The 13,985-nt window shown below is 36.7% G+C and overlaps 3 protein-coding genes across 4 annotated transcripts; 1 reads left to right on the top strand and 2 right to left on the bottom strand.

Moving 5' to 3' along the window:
* Positions 1 to 1,062: 1,062 nt before the first annotated feature.
* Positions 1,063 to 5,257, top strand: LOC132187559 (protein DETOXIFICATION 27-like). Of its 2 annotated transcripts, none has more exons than XM_059601906.1 (8): positions 1,063 to 1,403; positions 1,512 to 2,053; positions 2,168 to 2,254; positions 3,449 to 3,505; positions 3,761 to 3,999; positions 4,094 to 4,212; positions 4,719 to 4,808; positions 4,962 to 5,257. In XM_059601906.1, the coding sequence occupies exons 1-8, from the start codon at positions 1,095 to 1,097 to the stop codon at positions 5,031 to 5,033; spliced, it is 1,515 nt and encodes a 504-aa protein (XP_059457889.1). In that variant the 5' UTR covers positions 1,063 to 1,094; the 3' UTR covers positions 5,034 to 5,257. The 2 variants fall into 2 exon arrangements, with proteins under 2 accessions (XP_059457889.1, XP_059457890.1); XM_059601907.1 differs by having other exon boundaries at positions 4,947 to 5,023.
* Positions 5,258 to 7,164: 1,907 nt separating this feature from the next.
* On the bottom strand, positions 7,165 to 8,512 carry LOC132187566 (putative clathrin assembly protein At4g40080). Its single transcript, XM_059601915.1, has one exon. It carries the CDS (start codon positions 8,348 to 8,350, stop codon positions 7,220 to 7,222), a length of 1,131 nt encoding a protein of 376 aa, XP_059457898.1. The 5' UTR covers positions 8,351 to 8,512; the 3' UTR covers positions 7,165 to 7,219.
* Positions 8,513 to 11,396: 2,884 nt separating this feature from the next.
* On the bottom strand, positions 11,397 to 13,863 carry LOC132186754 (E3 ubiquitin-protein ligase ATL6-like). The gene has a single exon (XM_059600787.1). It carries the CDS (start codon positions 12,539 to 12,541, stop codon positions 11,486 to 11,488), a length of 1,056 nt encoding a protein of 351 aa, XP_059456770.1. The 5' UTR covers positions 12,542 to 13,863; the 3' UTR covers positions 11,397 to 11,485.
* Between the last annotated feature and the right edge of the window lie 122 nt (positions 13,864 to 13,985).

Below are 13,985 nucleotides of genomic sequence, written 5' to 3'. Positions count from 1 at the left end.
TATTTTTTTTAAAAAAAGATGCATTTTTCAAACCATTTTTCTAAAAGAGTCTTTTTTTCATTTTTTATTTTTGTTTTGTTTTTAAATTCTCTAGACAAAGTATTAAAGTTGTTGTCGATATCATAGGCTTCATAGCACAGCTTACATCTCAGCTTTAATTTTAGCGCACGTTTGAGGGAATCGCCTCAGACTCACGCTTTCCCAAAACGACAAAGCAACTCGGCTTATCTTTGTTTATCATGTATGACACGACAGCTCCCGGAATCCTTGTTTTTTTCGTTTGTTTTGGGCCTTTTGGCCTCGATACGAACAATTTACAATTGTTTGGGCCTGTTCGATACCAAATTTTATTTTTTAAACAATTTTCAGAATTAAGAACATGAAAGATTAAGGAGGAAAGATTACAGACTAATTTCACAGCAAGAGAATTGTAACCACAACTCTCAACTAACAAAATTTGTTTATTTATTATTTTAATTTAATTTTCTTTATTAGAATACAAAAGAATACTTAAATATACAAAGAATCCAAACTTTAATTTGACTAACTTTGGGCCAAGAGCCCATTATTGAATTACAAAATAATACTAATTCTTAAAATTTAAATAAAATAAAAGAAAAAATACACATACTCCCAAATTACAATTCTATTTGTCAATGTCTCTTTAAAGCAACTAATTGTGTTAATACTCCTCTTAAAATACCAAAATAATGTCAATGTTTCCAATAGCAAAAATACCTTTCATAAAACTAAAATAATTCTGTAAAAAAATCTCCTACGGAACTTTATAAAACATACACTTTTGTTTATTGAAATGTACGTGGTTTTTATTTTTATTTTTTGTAATAATTTTATTTTTATTTTTTTTGATAATGTAATAAACTATTGAAACGTGGTTGATCGCCCATTGGCTCGGACAGTAGGTAGGCAATAATGAAGGCCAGGCCAGGCCATTACTCCATTCCAGAAGCTTCACCACTAGTACTGCCTGACAAATGACAAAGATTTGAAAGGTACATAAATGTATAAAGCTCTATAGTCTATATATAGCTCTGAAGAAAAGGTAACGACAGAGTCTCGAATTAAGAATAAGAATGCCTCAGATCAGCAGTACTAGTGTAATCGAGGAATCAAAGCTCCCCTTACTAGATCATCATTTATGTTCAACCATTCACTCGAATAACAAAAACGATGGTCATGAGCTGCGTGACTACTTTTCGCAAAGGTTTTGGATCGAATCGAAGAAACTATGGCACATTGTTGGCCCTGCAATCTTCTTCCGTGCCACCAACTACTCCATGATAGTAATCACCCAAATCTTTGCCGGTCATTTGGGTGATCTTGAGCTAGCTGCAATCTCACTTGCTTACAATGTCATCATTGGCTTCGACTTTGGTCTTTTGGTACCTCATCTTCTCTCTCTCTCTCTCTCTCTCTCTCTCTCTATATATATATTTATATATATCCTGCGTTTTTGTTTATTTATTCATTTCTAATTTATTTTGTCTCAGTTAGGACTGGCAAGTGCACTAGAAACGTTGTGCGGCCAAGCTTTTGGAGCCAAAAAGTATTACATGTTAGGTGTATACCTGCAGCGTGCATGGATTATTTTGTTCATTTGTTGCGTTCTGATACTGCCTTTGTTCCTATTTACCTCTCCAATCTTGAGACTCATGGGACAACCTCGGGAGGTGGCGGAGTTAACTGGGGTGGTTGCCGTTGGGATTATACCACTTCACTTCTGCTTGGGATTTCTGTTCCCCCTGCAGAGGTTCTTGCAGTGCCAGCTTAAGACAGGAGTGATCGCATGGCTGTCTTTGATAGTGCTTCTGATGCATTTGATCACAAGCTGGTTGTTTGTGTATGTGTTCAAGCTTGGGGTGATTGGCACTGCTGTAACTTTGAGCTTCTCTTGGTGGCTCTTGGCGCTGGGGTTGCTGCTTTACACACTTTTTGGTGGCTGCCCCTTGACTTGGAATGGTTTCTCCATTGATGCATTTTCTGGTCTCTGGGAATTCACTAAGCTCTCTGCTGCTTCTGGGGTCATGATTTGGTACTTACTTAATTCTCTCCCCTCAACAACCTCGTATTCAATAACCTAATTAACGATCGAATTACCAATTGATTATTCTTTTCTCTCTTTCTCTCTCTCACTATCTCTTAACAGCTTGGAGAATTGGTACTACAGGATATTGATATTGATCACTGGAAGCCTTAGTAACGCAGAGATTGACCTGGATGCTTTATCCATCTGGTCTGCAACTAGCTATTTATCGCATTATTTCATACTATTATTGGACACATATACATATATACGTACATTATATATACATACATATATATATATATATATAGGTGTTTCATTTAATGTGGATCCAGACTAAATTAAGAGTGCTGTACCTTTTTCTTTTTTTTAAAAAAAAAAATTCTTTTCTTAATTATAAACGGATTTGACAGCCTATAATATTTGAAAAATTGATTAAGCAAAACAATTTTATTTTTAATCATTTCACTAACTATAAATTGTCAGGTTAGTATGTAAGGAAATTATAGCCAGCCAAGCATTTTTTTCAAATTAAATCTTACGTATCTACTAATTAATATATACGTTATCTTTAAAAAAAAATTTAAATATCATATATAGCATAACATGAAATGGGTCTAATGGAGGGGGTCGTATTAATTTCAACATGAAAAGTATAAAGTATGTGTGGCCGTGATAGCATCACGTACATGGCATTCTTTTTTTTTTTTTTTGGTTTACTTGATTTGGCAAAGAAACCCTACAGATCATAGAAGAAACATGGAATAGATGGGAACACAAATCCTAGTTTATGACTTATGTCGCTCTGGTTGGTTGGGTTTTTTCAGAAAATGTTGGAATTCACATCGATCGATCCCACGGAGATTGATGTTTATGTTAGACTAATTAATTAATAAAGTAGCTACATAAAAATTAAGACTTAATAGATAAGAAGTCATATTTAAATAATCGATTATAAATAAAATTTTATCAATTATAGTTTTGAAAATTTTCTTCTATAAAAGCAACTATTACAAGTATTATTAACAATATTCTATAAATGATACATTCATTTTTTTAAAAAAAACTAATATGTTTTTCAACATATCTATATATATTATTATTAATCAAAGAAGGTAGGGTTCTCGCAATATATAGAATCATACGATACACGTGCCTAGGAAAAAAAAAAAAAAAATCACATGATACATGTGGTATGAATAATTAATTTTCTCCTTAATTTGTATGAATTGAAAGAAATATAGTAAAAGTACTTTTTTCTTTAATTATGACTTTAATTGGTATTACTTTTCGTTAAAGCATCTCAAGGCAACTAAAGTTTCATGAACTGCACATGCCAAACTATTCTTCCCAAGTCATTATCTTGATCACTTATTGATATTTTCTTTCTCTTTTCGCATGCAGCATGGCCATTAGTAGCTGGCAGATGATGATTCCACTGTCTTTCTTTGCTGGAGCTGGGTATAATCTATTTACTTGTTAAATATATTTCTTCCCCTTAGCTTTAGTGCATGCTCATGCTTTTTGGCCGGTGGCGGGGCCTCTAATATTGACTAGGGCAGATAAATATCGCTCTCTTTACAATCAAGAATCTAAGTATATCTTTTGCTTTTTCTAGAGTTTTCGCTGGCCCCTCAATATGCTTAAAAACGTTTTAAGATAAGGAAAAGTCAAAAAGATATATAATTTGGGAATTAATATTAATTAATCCTGTAGGGTGAGGGTGGCAAATGAGCTTGGAGCAGGAAATGGAGAAGGGGCAAGGTTTGCCACAGTGGTGTCGGTTGTAACATCTACTATGATCGGCCTAGGATGCTGGTTTGTGATAATGATTTTGAACCACAAAATTGCTCTTTTATTCTCGTCTAGCGAACCTGTCCTGGAAATGGTGGACAACCTCAAAGTTCTCTTGGCTTTTACCATTCTGCTTAACAGTATTCAGCCAGTTCTCTCTGGTATATTTATTTTCTCAGTTCTTGGTAATTAAATGGGCTTCTGATAATTAATAATAATTGCTAATTGTTAGAGCGAGGCTACATTTTCTTGTAGGAGTTGCTGTGGGGTCGGGATGGCAAGCATACGTGGCATACATAAATCTTGGTTGCTATTATTTGTTAGGGCTCCCGCTTGGATACCTTCTTGGATGGCATTTCCACCAAGGTGTCATGGTACGTGCATGCTCTCTTCCTATTTCTCTCCCTCCCTCTGTGAAAATTTGAAAAAGCTAGAGTAGGACTACTTCCTATTCCTCGATGATTTCAAGTCAAAGTAATTAATGTTATTTTTTACAATTATTTTATAACGACTAGCATATATAACATGTTTTAATTAATATAAAAATTCACTTAAAACATGTCATATTAGTCAATATTGTAAATCACTTTAAATGAGATTATTGAATATTTATTGTTGGCTTGTTAACAACTCCTTTGGAGTTTTGGCTCGCTGATTAAGGTATCCTAGCTAATATATATTATATTGTGTTCACTTTTTTTTTTTCTTTTGGGAATTCATGATTGCTTCTTTTGATTATCCTGTGTTAATAATAATGTGTATGTAAAATGTAGTGGAGGCAGACAAAGCGTCAAATGTGATAAGAAATTGCATGAATTTATTGGGAGCTAGCTGCTTGGTTATAATGTTCTGACACTTGATATGATAATAAACACAATAGGGCATATGGGCTGGAATGATGTTTGGCGGAGTTGGGATCCAGACTTTGATATTGGCCATGATTGTGGGTCGGTGCAACTGGGACAAGGAGGTAATTACTTAATAGCCCTCCACTATAGTAGTACTCCTCGCATTATTTTTATATTATAATATAGACACATGCAATGCATCATTAATTAATGTGCATATAGAGACATGCATGGACAAATGAAGTAACTGATGGTCATAGGACACATGGATGTAGGTGGAGAAAGTTAATATGATTAAAGAGAAGTGGGAAGCCATCGGAAAGAAACAGGAGGAGCGGTGCATTTAATATAATATAAAGATGAGCAGATCGATCTCCCATTTTTATTTTCCTGTTTTTGTCGGGCATCGGCTATTACTGGCTCTTGTAATTTATGGGAGTTCGACTGAAATCACATAAAATGAGTACCGCTTTGGCAATCCACAGTTGCCATTGGGTCCTGATCAAGGGATAAAAACATTAATTTCTACTCAGTAGTGTGTTCAATTTGTGTTTTTTATAAATTAATATTGGTCGAGTTTCTTTTTTTTTTTTGCCCGTAAATATTAATTAATAGCTCAATAATATTCCTATCCAGTAATGCTATATGCATCGTATTTTTATTCCACATTTTATTCACTTTGTTGATATATATAGTACTCCTAATCAATTTTTTTCTTTTAAAAAAAAGGGAGGTTGATCCAAAAGTAGGCAAATACCAAGTAGAACGAGGAAGCATTGTATGGTCATCAACGTATGTACTTAATTAGGATACCCTCTAGGGCGGGGCGTTACAGCCGGTGATATATATATAGATGGTAAATATCAAGGTGATAATATCTGGATCATTTCATTTAAAAATAACATCAAATATTTTAAGAACTCTACACGGGATTATATATCTGAAAAAAAAAATCTAAATTTCGTGTGCATCGCAAACATTTGAAGGATGACAAGGAAGCATTTATTTTTCTAATCAAGATCAACTTAAATGTTTAAGAAAGGCAACCAAAAGTACAGTGCTTTTGTGTCATAGAGGCAATGAATTGAAATCCATTGCAATTCTTTCAATCTCGATCAGCTGATCATTTGTAATAAATAGATAAGAATGAGAAATTAAATTAAAAAAAAAAAAAATTGGTAATTTTGGGGTGGCTGACCATGTCAAGCGAGTGGTAAACCGCTTTAAAACAAGTCGGGAATGATCGACCATCCCTCAAAACATTTGGGTTGTTGGACCACCCTCCAATGGGACCTTAAATTTTATTTTTTTTCCTCTTTCTGATAAGATAGCTTATTTTGAGCTGTTGGATTGGAATTGCAAGGGACCAGCTCGATCAATTTCTCTTGATCTATATATCTGGCGTTGTTTCAAAATTTTGAAAAATAGCATAAATACATATTTTAAAAATTAAGAAAATCGATGTCAGTATTATTATATTATATAACATATATGTTGAATGGCAAGGACAATTAATTCTAATACTCCATCATTGATTTGAGATAAGATTGAGCGTTATCACAATCGTTATTTTGGCAAATCATGATCTTGAATATGTCTAATTAATTAACCTTCCAATTTCTTTCTTTAGTCAGTCAAAGAAGGGCGAATTTGGGCTCTGAAAATGTCAATGTTTCACTTTCACTCTCTTATATATGAGAAACAGGATAGATTATTTGGAGAATCTAATTACGGAGGAAAAGAATATATGCCCCTAAATTTGCAAAAGATTAAGCAACTTGCTTTGCATATATATATCTAATTGAAATTGAATTTGAACTTGTTTTGATGAATTTGAAGATGTTGGAATTAATAAGCTGCAGCCAGTCAACGGAACCTTCCAATCGAGTTGAAGGAGTCAGCTAGAATTGAAGTCGTTGAACCGAACTTTTTTATTCTTTTTCTAACGCTTTCTCAAAGTCAGACTCTGATCGTGTCTATTCTTATTGTGTTTCTTTGTGGATTAAAAGTTCTTTTTCAAATGGAGTCTAAACCCTCAGAGATTTCACCCTATAGTATTCATCTAGATCTATATATTGTAAGTTATTTTTAACCATTAATTAATTAATTTCCACCACTTCCATCCAGCTTTATATATATATATATATATAAAACACGAATTCAAAGCTAAAATATTCACGCACGCGCGACCATATATATATATATATATATCCATATACCCAAAATTAACTACCATTACATATATGCAGCGACAGCCATTTGGTCCCCAGTACGTTCTTATGGGATGCAGAAAATTAAATGGCCTGCCTGTCAGAAGCAGCAGCATATTCATACTTTGTTATGATCAAAATTTAAGGATAATTAATATATATGAAGAATAATTTTTTCTGTTAATTCCTCCGTATGTGCTCCGATATGATCCTACTACATACGCAAATCAATTTGCACGAACAATTTGATTCCATCGGCCAAAAAATATACAAATTAATAAGCTCGAAAGCATATATAGCGCAAAAAATTAAGGAACATTCACTCATGCATACGGTTCCACTGACTCTAAAATCTGAAAAGGAAACCCGTCCAGGCCCAACCTTCCGGAAGAGAACTGGACCGAGTCGTCTGACCTCCTCAGAACTCGCTCGGAAAACCGAGCTGACTCGCTCACCTTCTCGCTCCTCGCCTTGAGCAACAATTTACCGTCATCTTCGTACACCTTCTGCCTCCCAACCCTATCCTTAATCTCGCTTACCAAACTCCAGAAGCTCTCGATGAAGCTCTTTTTTCCGGTGGACAACTCGAAAAGCCGCTCCTTGCAATTCTCTAGCCTTTTCAAAGCGCAAACCAACTCGACCGATTCACCAAAACTCATACCATTCAGCCTCTCCCTAAAATCGGTGATTCGGATCGAAACCTCGTTTGTGGCCGACAAACAGTCCTCGCCAACAAAACGCATAATCTCGCCCACTAACTTGTTACCTGTCACGTGCAAAGAATCCGGTCTTTTACAAATCTCTTCCATCAAACCCACCAACGAAACAGTTTGTTTAAGCAAATCCTGATTCATAAGCGCTGAGATTGTTTCTTCTTGCTTATCTTTATCTAGAGTAGTAGATGAAGATGAAGAGGTGGCAAGAAATAAACCCAAAATCCTAGAGGTGCACAAAAGGGTCTCTATGTATTGCGCGTACCATCGGACCCATGAAGAGAGCTCCCACGTGATGGGGCTTGAGCCGTCACGGAAGTTTGAGAGCTTGAGGTAGTTTCTGCCGCCGTTGGAGGGGTACACGGAGAGCTGGTCGTGGAGGATGAAGCTGCCGTGCTTGATGACGTGGTGGACGGTGATTAGGCACTTGAGGGCGACGGAGGAGTCGCGGGTGCTCTGGAGCCGGTCCATGAGGGCCTCGATGGCGACAGAGGCGGTGGCGCGTGAGCTGTGGCCGAAGGAGAGGATGGTGGCGATGTGTTTGACATCGGGAGGGTTGAAGGAGTCGTGGGTGGTGGCGCGGAGGAGGGCTAGGTGGAGAGAGAGTTTGCTGGGTTTGGAGAGCAGGGCCGCTTTGCTTTGGGAGGCCTTGTCCTTGATTAGGCCTATGATGTCTCTTACCTTTGTTACGTGCCCCATGCCTCCTTTCCTAGCTTCTTCTGTAGGAGAAATTATAAACATCCCCAAAGTTTCAGATTCATCAGGCCATCTTCTTAGCCGTCAAGGTTTTATTCTATCTTTGCAACAGGGTAGTCAAATTTGGGAAACTGATCGATCGATCTCAGGGATTTTTTTTTTTTTTGACATTTAATTGTTGAGATATAATTTTTATTTTTTCCTGAGCCAATTAAAATTTTCCTAGCTACGATGTCAACACGAAGGTGTGATGTCAACCTATTATTAGTAGGTATGCAGAATTTGTCAAGTTTTATGTATAACTTTTTCAATTTATTAATTGAGACTTATTAAATCTATGAATTATTTTATTTGTATGTCAGATTGTCACGTATATGTAACATATACATATATTTTATAATTAATGATTTCAAAATAATAATCTCATTAAACTTTATACTAATATTATCATTATAAATAAATATCAATCAACTTAATTTAACTGGTAAATTCTTATCCCTAAAGGGTAGCTCAATCGGCTGTGAACCACGCATCATGAAGCAGAAGTCACTAGTTTGAATCATCCTTCCCCCTTTTGTTGTGTGGACATGTCAAAAAAAAAAAAACTGGTAAATTCTTTTTTCTCCGAATGACAATTAATGACCACGCCAACATTAAAAGAGACACAGAAAGGGGTGGGATGTGAGCCATCAATTAAAATGTTCTATTGTTTCAACGGGATTAATTTGTTCACAAATTACTGTAATTAAGTTCCACAAAATTTTGACTTTAACCCGCAAAAGATCTTGTTTTTTTTAAAAAAAATAAAATAAAATAAAAAAAAGTAAAAAATAAAAATATTAATGGTAATAGTAAAAGTAGAATAAATCTTAATTACTCTGTTGTCTCCACTAGATATAGATTTATTCTTCATTTCATATTTGATGGTGCGCACCTTTTTAAGAATTTTAAGTTGAAATCCAACAATTCTCAATTTGGTCGTTGAAAAAATCGAAGGGGCAAGAGAAACAAACAGGTCGGTCCCTTTAGAGTTTAGATAAGAGATAAGCTATAAGCCACACCAAATTAATTAAGCAGCTTCTCGATCCCTTTAGAGTTTAGATAAGAGATAAGCTATAAGCCACACCAAATTAATTAAGCAGCTTCTCTAATTTAATCAACAACGACTTAAGAAAAAAAAAGTCAGACACGTGATTTGTGTTGGGTAAACATCCCTTTCAATTTATGTTTTTCCAAGGGATGGTTGATGGTTCAATCACTTTTACACGACTTCAAATGAACCAAAACCTTATCGACTAGTACTAGTCTTTATAAAATATGTGGGTTTAGTCTAATATTCGATATCTCGATCAGTTTAGATAATTGAGGTAGACGATCTCCCATTCATTTTGATTGTCTGCTATCTCATCTGTATTGTTGTGATGATGGGTTATACAGTTGGCCAAGTGGCTCTGTCTAATTAAATGGCTCATTTTATAAACCCCACTCTATTTGACTTTTAGATGATAGAACTCCAAGCTAGATGGCGTTTTCTTTTTAATTAATTAATTAATTAATTTTTTCTCTCTTTATCGTTCAAAAAGGACCAAAAAAAAAAAAAAGTGTCATAATAGCAAACATTATATTCTCTAGAATTATTTGATACAAGTAGCATACATATATATTTTTTGTTTCCTATTCACACGTACAGCACATACCCTTGCTTTTCTATCGATCTCTTATTTTAATTTTATTATTAGAGAAATGTTTCCAATAAAATTTGTTTGTTAATCATATATGTTAGACAGAAAGAAATTAGAAATTATGAGCAGCTTTTCGTCAAATATATAATTTGATGAAAATCCTAACATGCAATGGTATTGATGTCCAAATGCTCGAAGCACATACGTACAAAAAATGTATTAAATTAGAAATTAAGATATTAATTTCAGAAAGTGGGAAAAGGCGAGGGGATTGTGATGATCTAGTTAGCGACTATATACCTTCTACCTACCACACTTCACAATTATGAAAATGTTCAAATAAAGTGTCTTTACCACAAGGGTGGTGGTTGAGTTGGTAGAAGAATTCCTTTTATCTTAGTGGTCGCGTGTTCGAATCCGCTTGCGGTAGTAGATGCATGAACCAGATGCTACTTTGAAGAGGTTCTACTGGCTCACACCTTTGTGGGGTTGTGGTGACTGGCTCGCCTTCCCAGACAATAGCTATGGCTCAAACCGGACATTCCACAGCGGGTGGGAACCCCGATGATAACATCCAAGGGGGAAAACTACACTGGTCGCCCCTTCCCACTTTTTTAATTAAAAAAAAAAAAAAGTGTCTTTAATTTTTTTACAAAGAATCTTTTTTTTTTTTTTTTTTTTTTTAATATTGTGAAGAATCTTTTTGAGCAACGAATAAAAATTTCGTATACACTACTAACTAAAGAACAGAGCACCTTCAAATAAATATATATATGCAAAAGTAGAAAGAAATTAGATCTTTACGTACACTATACTAAAGAGTCTCCTTTCTTTTCTTTTTTTGGCTAAGTTAATACTATCACAATGCACAAATAATCCAAACAAACCATTAAAGTGTCGTATACACTACTAACTAAAGAACAGAGCACCTTCAAATAAATATATGCAAAAATAGAAAGAAATTAGATCTTTACACTATACTAAAGACTCTCTTTCTTTTTTTTTGCCTAAGTTAATTTTATCACAATGCACAAATAATCCAAACAAACCATTAAAGTGTCGTATCATAAAATTTGGGGAAAGGCAAAAACTCAAATATCAAATAATAGGCCAAAGCATTCCTCCAAATTGACTTACATTTTTAGACCATATGATTTTCATATATATTTTTTTATAGAATTAATTATGACTGATATATATATATTTTTTATTTAAAAAAAAAACTCAATTTAAAGCAAAACTTTGTCCCAAGTAATGTCCGTCCAAAAGCACATCACAAACCAACTTCTGGGCCCTGGCAATTCATTTCTAACTGTGCGCATAAGCCCTCTCTGTATCTTCTTCATGCCAATTGCCAAAGGAAGAAATAAACAAAAAAGGCACAAAGAAAAAAAAAAAAGGAAGAAGCCTATAAAAAATGCCTGAGAGCAATAAAGTAATGGGAAGACAAGTATATACATAGAACAGAAGTATCGTTTTAGTTTACAATGATCCACACTCAAACGGGGGACGGAATCGACGATTCTTCCACTCCCTCGGCCTTTACGCCAAGACAATCTAACGGCATCTTAACGGACGTCAAGAAGCTCTTCCCAATCGTCACACTCCCCTGGCCCTCCGCGCCCAACTTCGGAGACTTAACGGCAACAAACGGCGGCGTCCTCGAGAACACCCACCAGTCCGGCCGTCCAACCTGCCGGTCCACACAGCTATTCTTTCCTCCGCTACACCCTTCCCTGCCCAGTATGACGTTGTAGCTACTCGACCGCTTCAGCTTCCCACTAACCACGATCTGCTTCCTCACCTCCTCCTGCAATCTCAGAGTGTACCTCTCTGTGTTCTCTCCCGGTTGAACCAGTGAGTGACCCGTCGAGTGCGACCTCGGGAACTTCCCCGATATTCTCGTCCTCGCTGGACAGTCTCCCATACGATCATCCTCAACGTTGATCAAAACGTCGTCGTGTTCTCCCTCACCGTTTTCTGACGCCGAGTTCTGCTGAATCGACTCGGTCGATTGCGCCGCCTTGGGAGCGAGCTCAACTGGTGTGAGCTTAGCCCTGCAAACCGGGCACGTCGAGCGGGATGCTAACCAGGCGTCGATGCAATCGGGATGGAACACGTGGCTGCACTTGGGCAGCAAACGCAGCGTTTCGTAGTCTTCGAACTCGCTCAAGCACACGGCGCACTCAAGAGCTCCCTTGCCCATTTTGAGCTCTTTGGCCACGGAGTAGACGAGGATTGGAAAGGTCTCAATCACGGCCGGGTCCAGACCGTTGTGTCTGGACCTGTTCGTTTGGCCGGTGGTATGGGCCTCGGCGGCGCGTGAGTCCAAGCACTCGCGGCAGTAGATGGAGAAAAAGGCCAAGAAGAAGAAGGCGCACATGAGGAACGCGATGACCACCGCCATCGACTGGCTGAAATTTTGGCTCGGAACGTTCATAGAGGGTGAATCCGTGGCCGACTGTGCATTGGCACGGTGGGGCAGCGGCGAGAGAAACAAGAGGAGCAGACAGGGAGTGATCGTCGTACGGCTGAGATTAATCTTTAGTCTCATTTGGAACGGAGTTGCAAGTACTCGATCTGTACAAGAGAACAAAGTGCAGATCGAGTTTCGTGGAAAATTGGAAATATAAAGAGCGAAGCAAAAGAGGAATAATTTAAGCCGTTATCGTGCGCGGGAAGAAAACAAAGGATGGAACTTCTCAGTGACTGGCGGTGGCATCGGAATTTGCCACGTGGCAAGCAGGTAACCGCTAATGGCTGGTACTGGGGAGCGTTAAAGACAGCGGCAACTGGCAACTGTACAGTAGAGTGACCTTTGTGGGGCAACAACTAGGTTTGTGTCAGCGATGCATAACGCTAAGCAACCAGAATCATCAATTTGAGTTTTTGAGGCATTTGATGGGCTACAAGTAAAATGATCGCTACTGTTGTAATAAACATTTTCTTATCCGAATGGGTATTTATACAAGCCATTGATCAATTCAAAAGAGCTATATTGTCTATTGAAAGAGAAGGGTACGCAGGCGAATAGAAAGGGGATGAACTAGTTTCCAGAAGTATCTGATCCTCTCTGGGTTTGAGTTTGCGATTTCAACAGTGACTTGCTAAAACCAGGGTTTAGAACAGAACAGCGGCGAGGCGGCGTAACCGACAAAAAAAACGAAAAAACCGTGTGCCATGAAACATCTGACCTGGCAAAAAGAAACGGGGGTTTCAATGGACTCTGGTTTGCTCGAGTCTATCCAGAATAGTAGAAGGATATAAGTTAACCCCACTTGGATATGATTCAGGTTAGGACAAAGAAGAACTATATATATCAAATTCATAGTTACCACCACCTCCCCCCCCCCACTCCCCGCTTTTTTTTATTTATCCTTGGTACCATAAAGCCTTTTAAACTGCAAATTGCTGAGGGCAACTTGAATTTTTCTGCTACGCATGAAAGTTGGATTTTGAAGCTCCAAGTGGATAGCGAGTGCATGGTATACCTTGCTTGTCTGGTGAGTCAATTTTTTTTGTCGATACATTTTTTGATAGATATATATATATATATATACATACAAATCCCTTGTATTTAATGAAGTTCAGGGGAGCTCAAATTGAAGGACAATTTTGGTGTAAGAAGAATGTAAAATAGAAAGATCAGCTGCTGCACGATTCTCTGTATCCTAATTATGTTCATCTGTAGAAGTTATGGGATGATTTAAGCTGCTGCAGAATCTGTTATGTCATGATTTCAGTCGCTGCAGAATCTGTTTACGGCATGAATTTTGGTTGCTGGTATTATCCTTTGTTGGTTAACACTTAACAGGCTCTCTGTGTGTTATCAAACTAAGCAAAGCTAAAAAATCAAAGTGAACTCAAGAAAACTTAAACCTTTTTTTTTTTTTTTTTGTGATTTAATTTCTTATTATGTCCAAAAAAATTAATATAATTTCTGATTAAAAACAAAAGAGTTAATCTGGGAAAAATTTCACAATCCCATAACTGATGCA

The sequence above is a fragment of the Corylus avellana genome, chromosome ca7, assembly GCF_901000735.1.
Source record: "Corylus avellana chromosome ca7, CavTom2PMs-1.0".
Taxonomy (NCBI): domain Eukaryota; kingdom Viridiplantae; phylum Streptophyta; class Magnoliopsida; order Fagales; family Betulaceae; genus Corylus; species Corylus avellana.
Note: the sequence above shows the minus strand (reverse complement) of the source record. Positions and strands in the feature narration are given on the sequence as shown.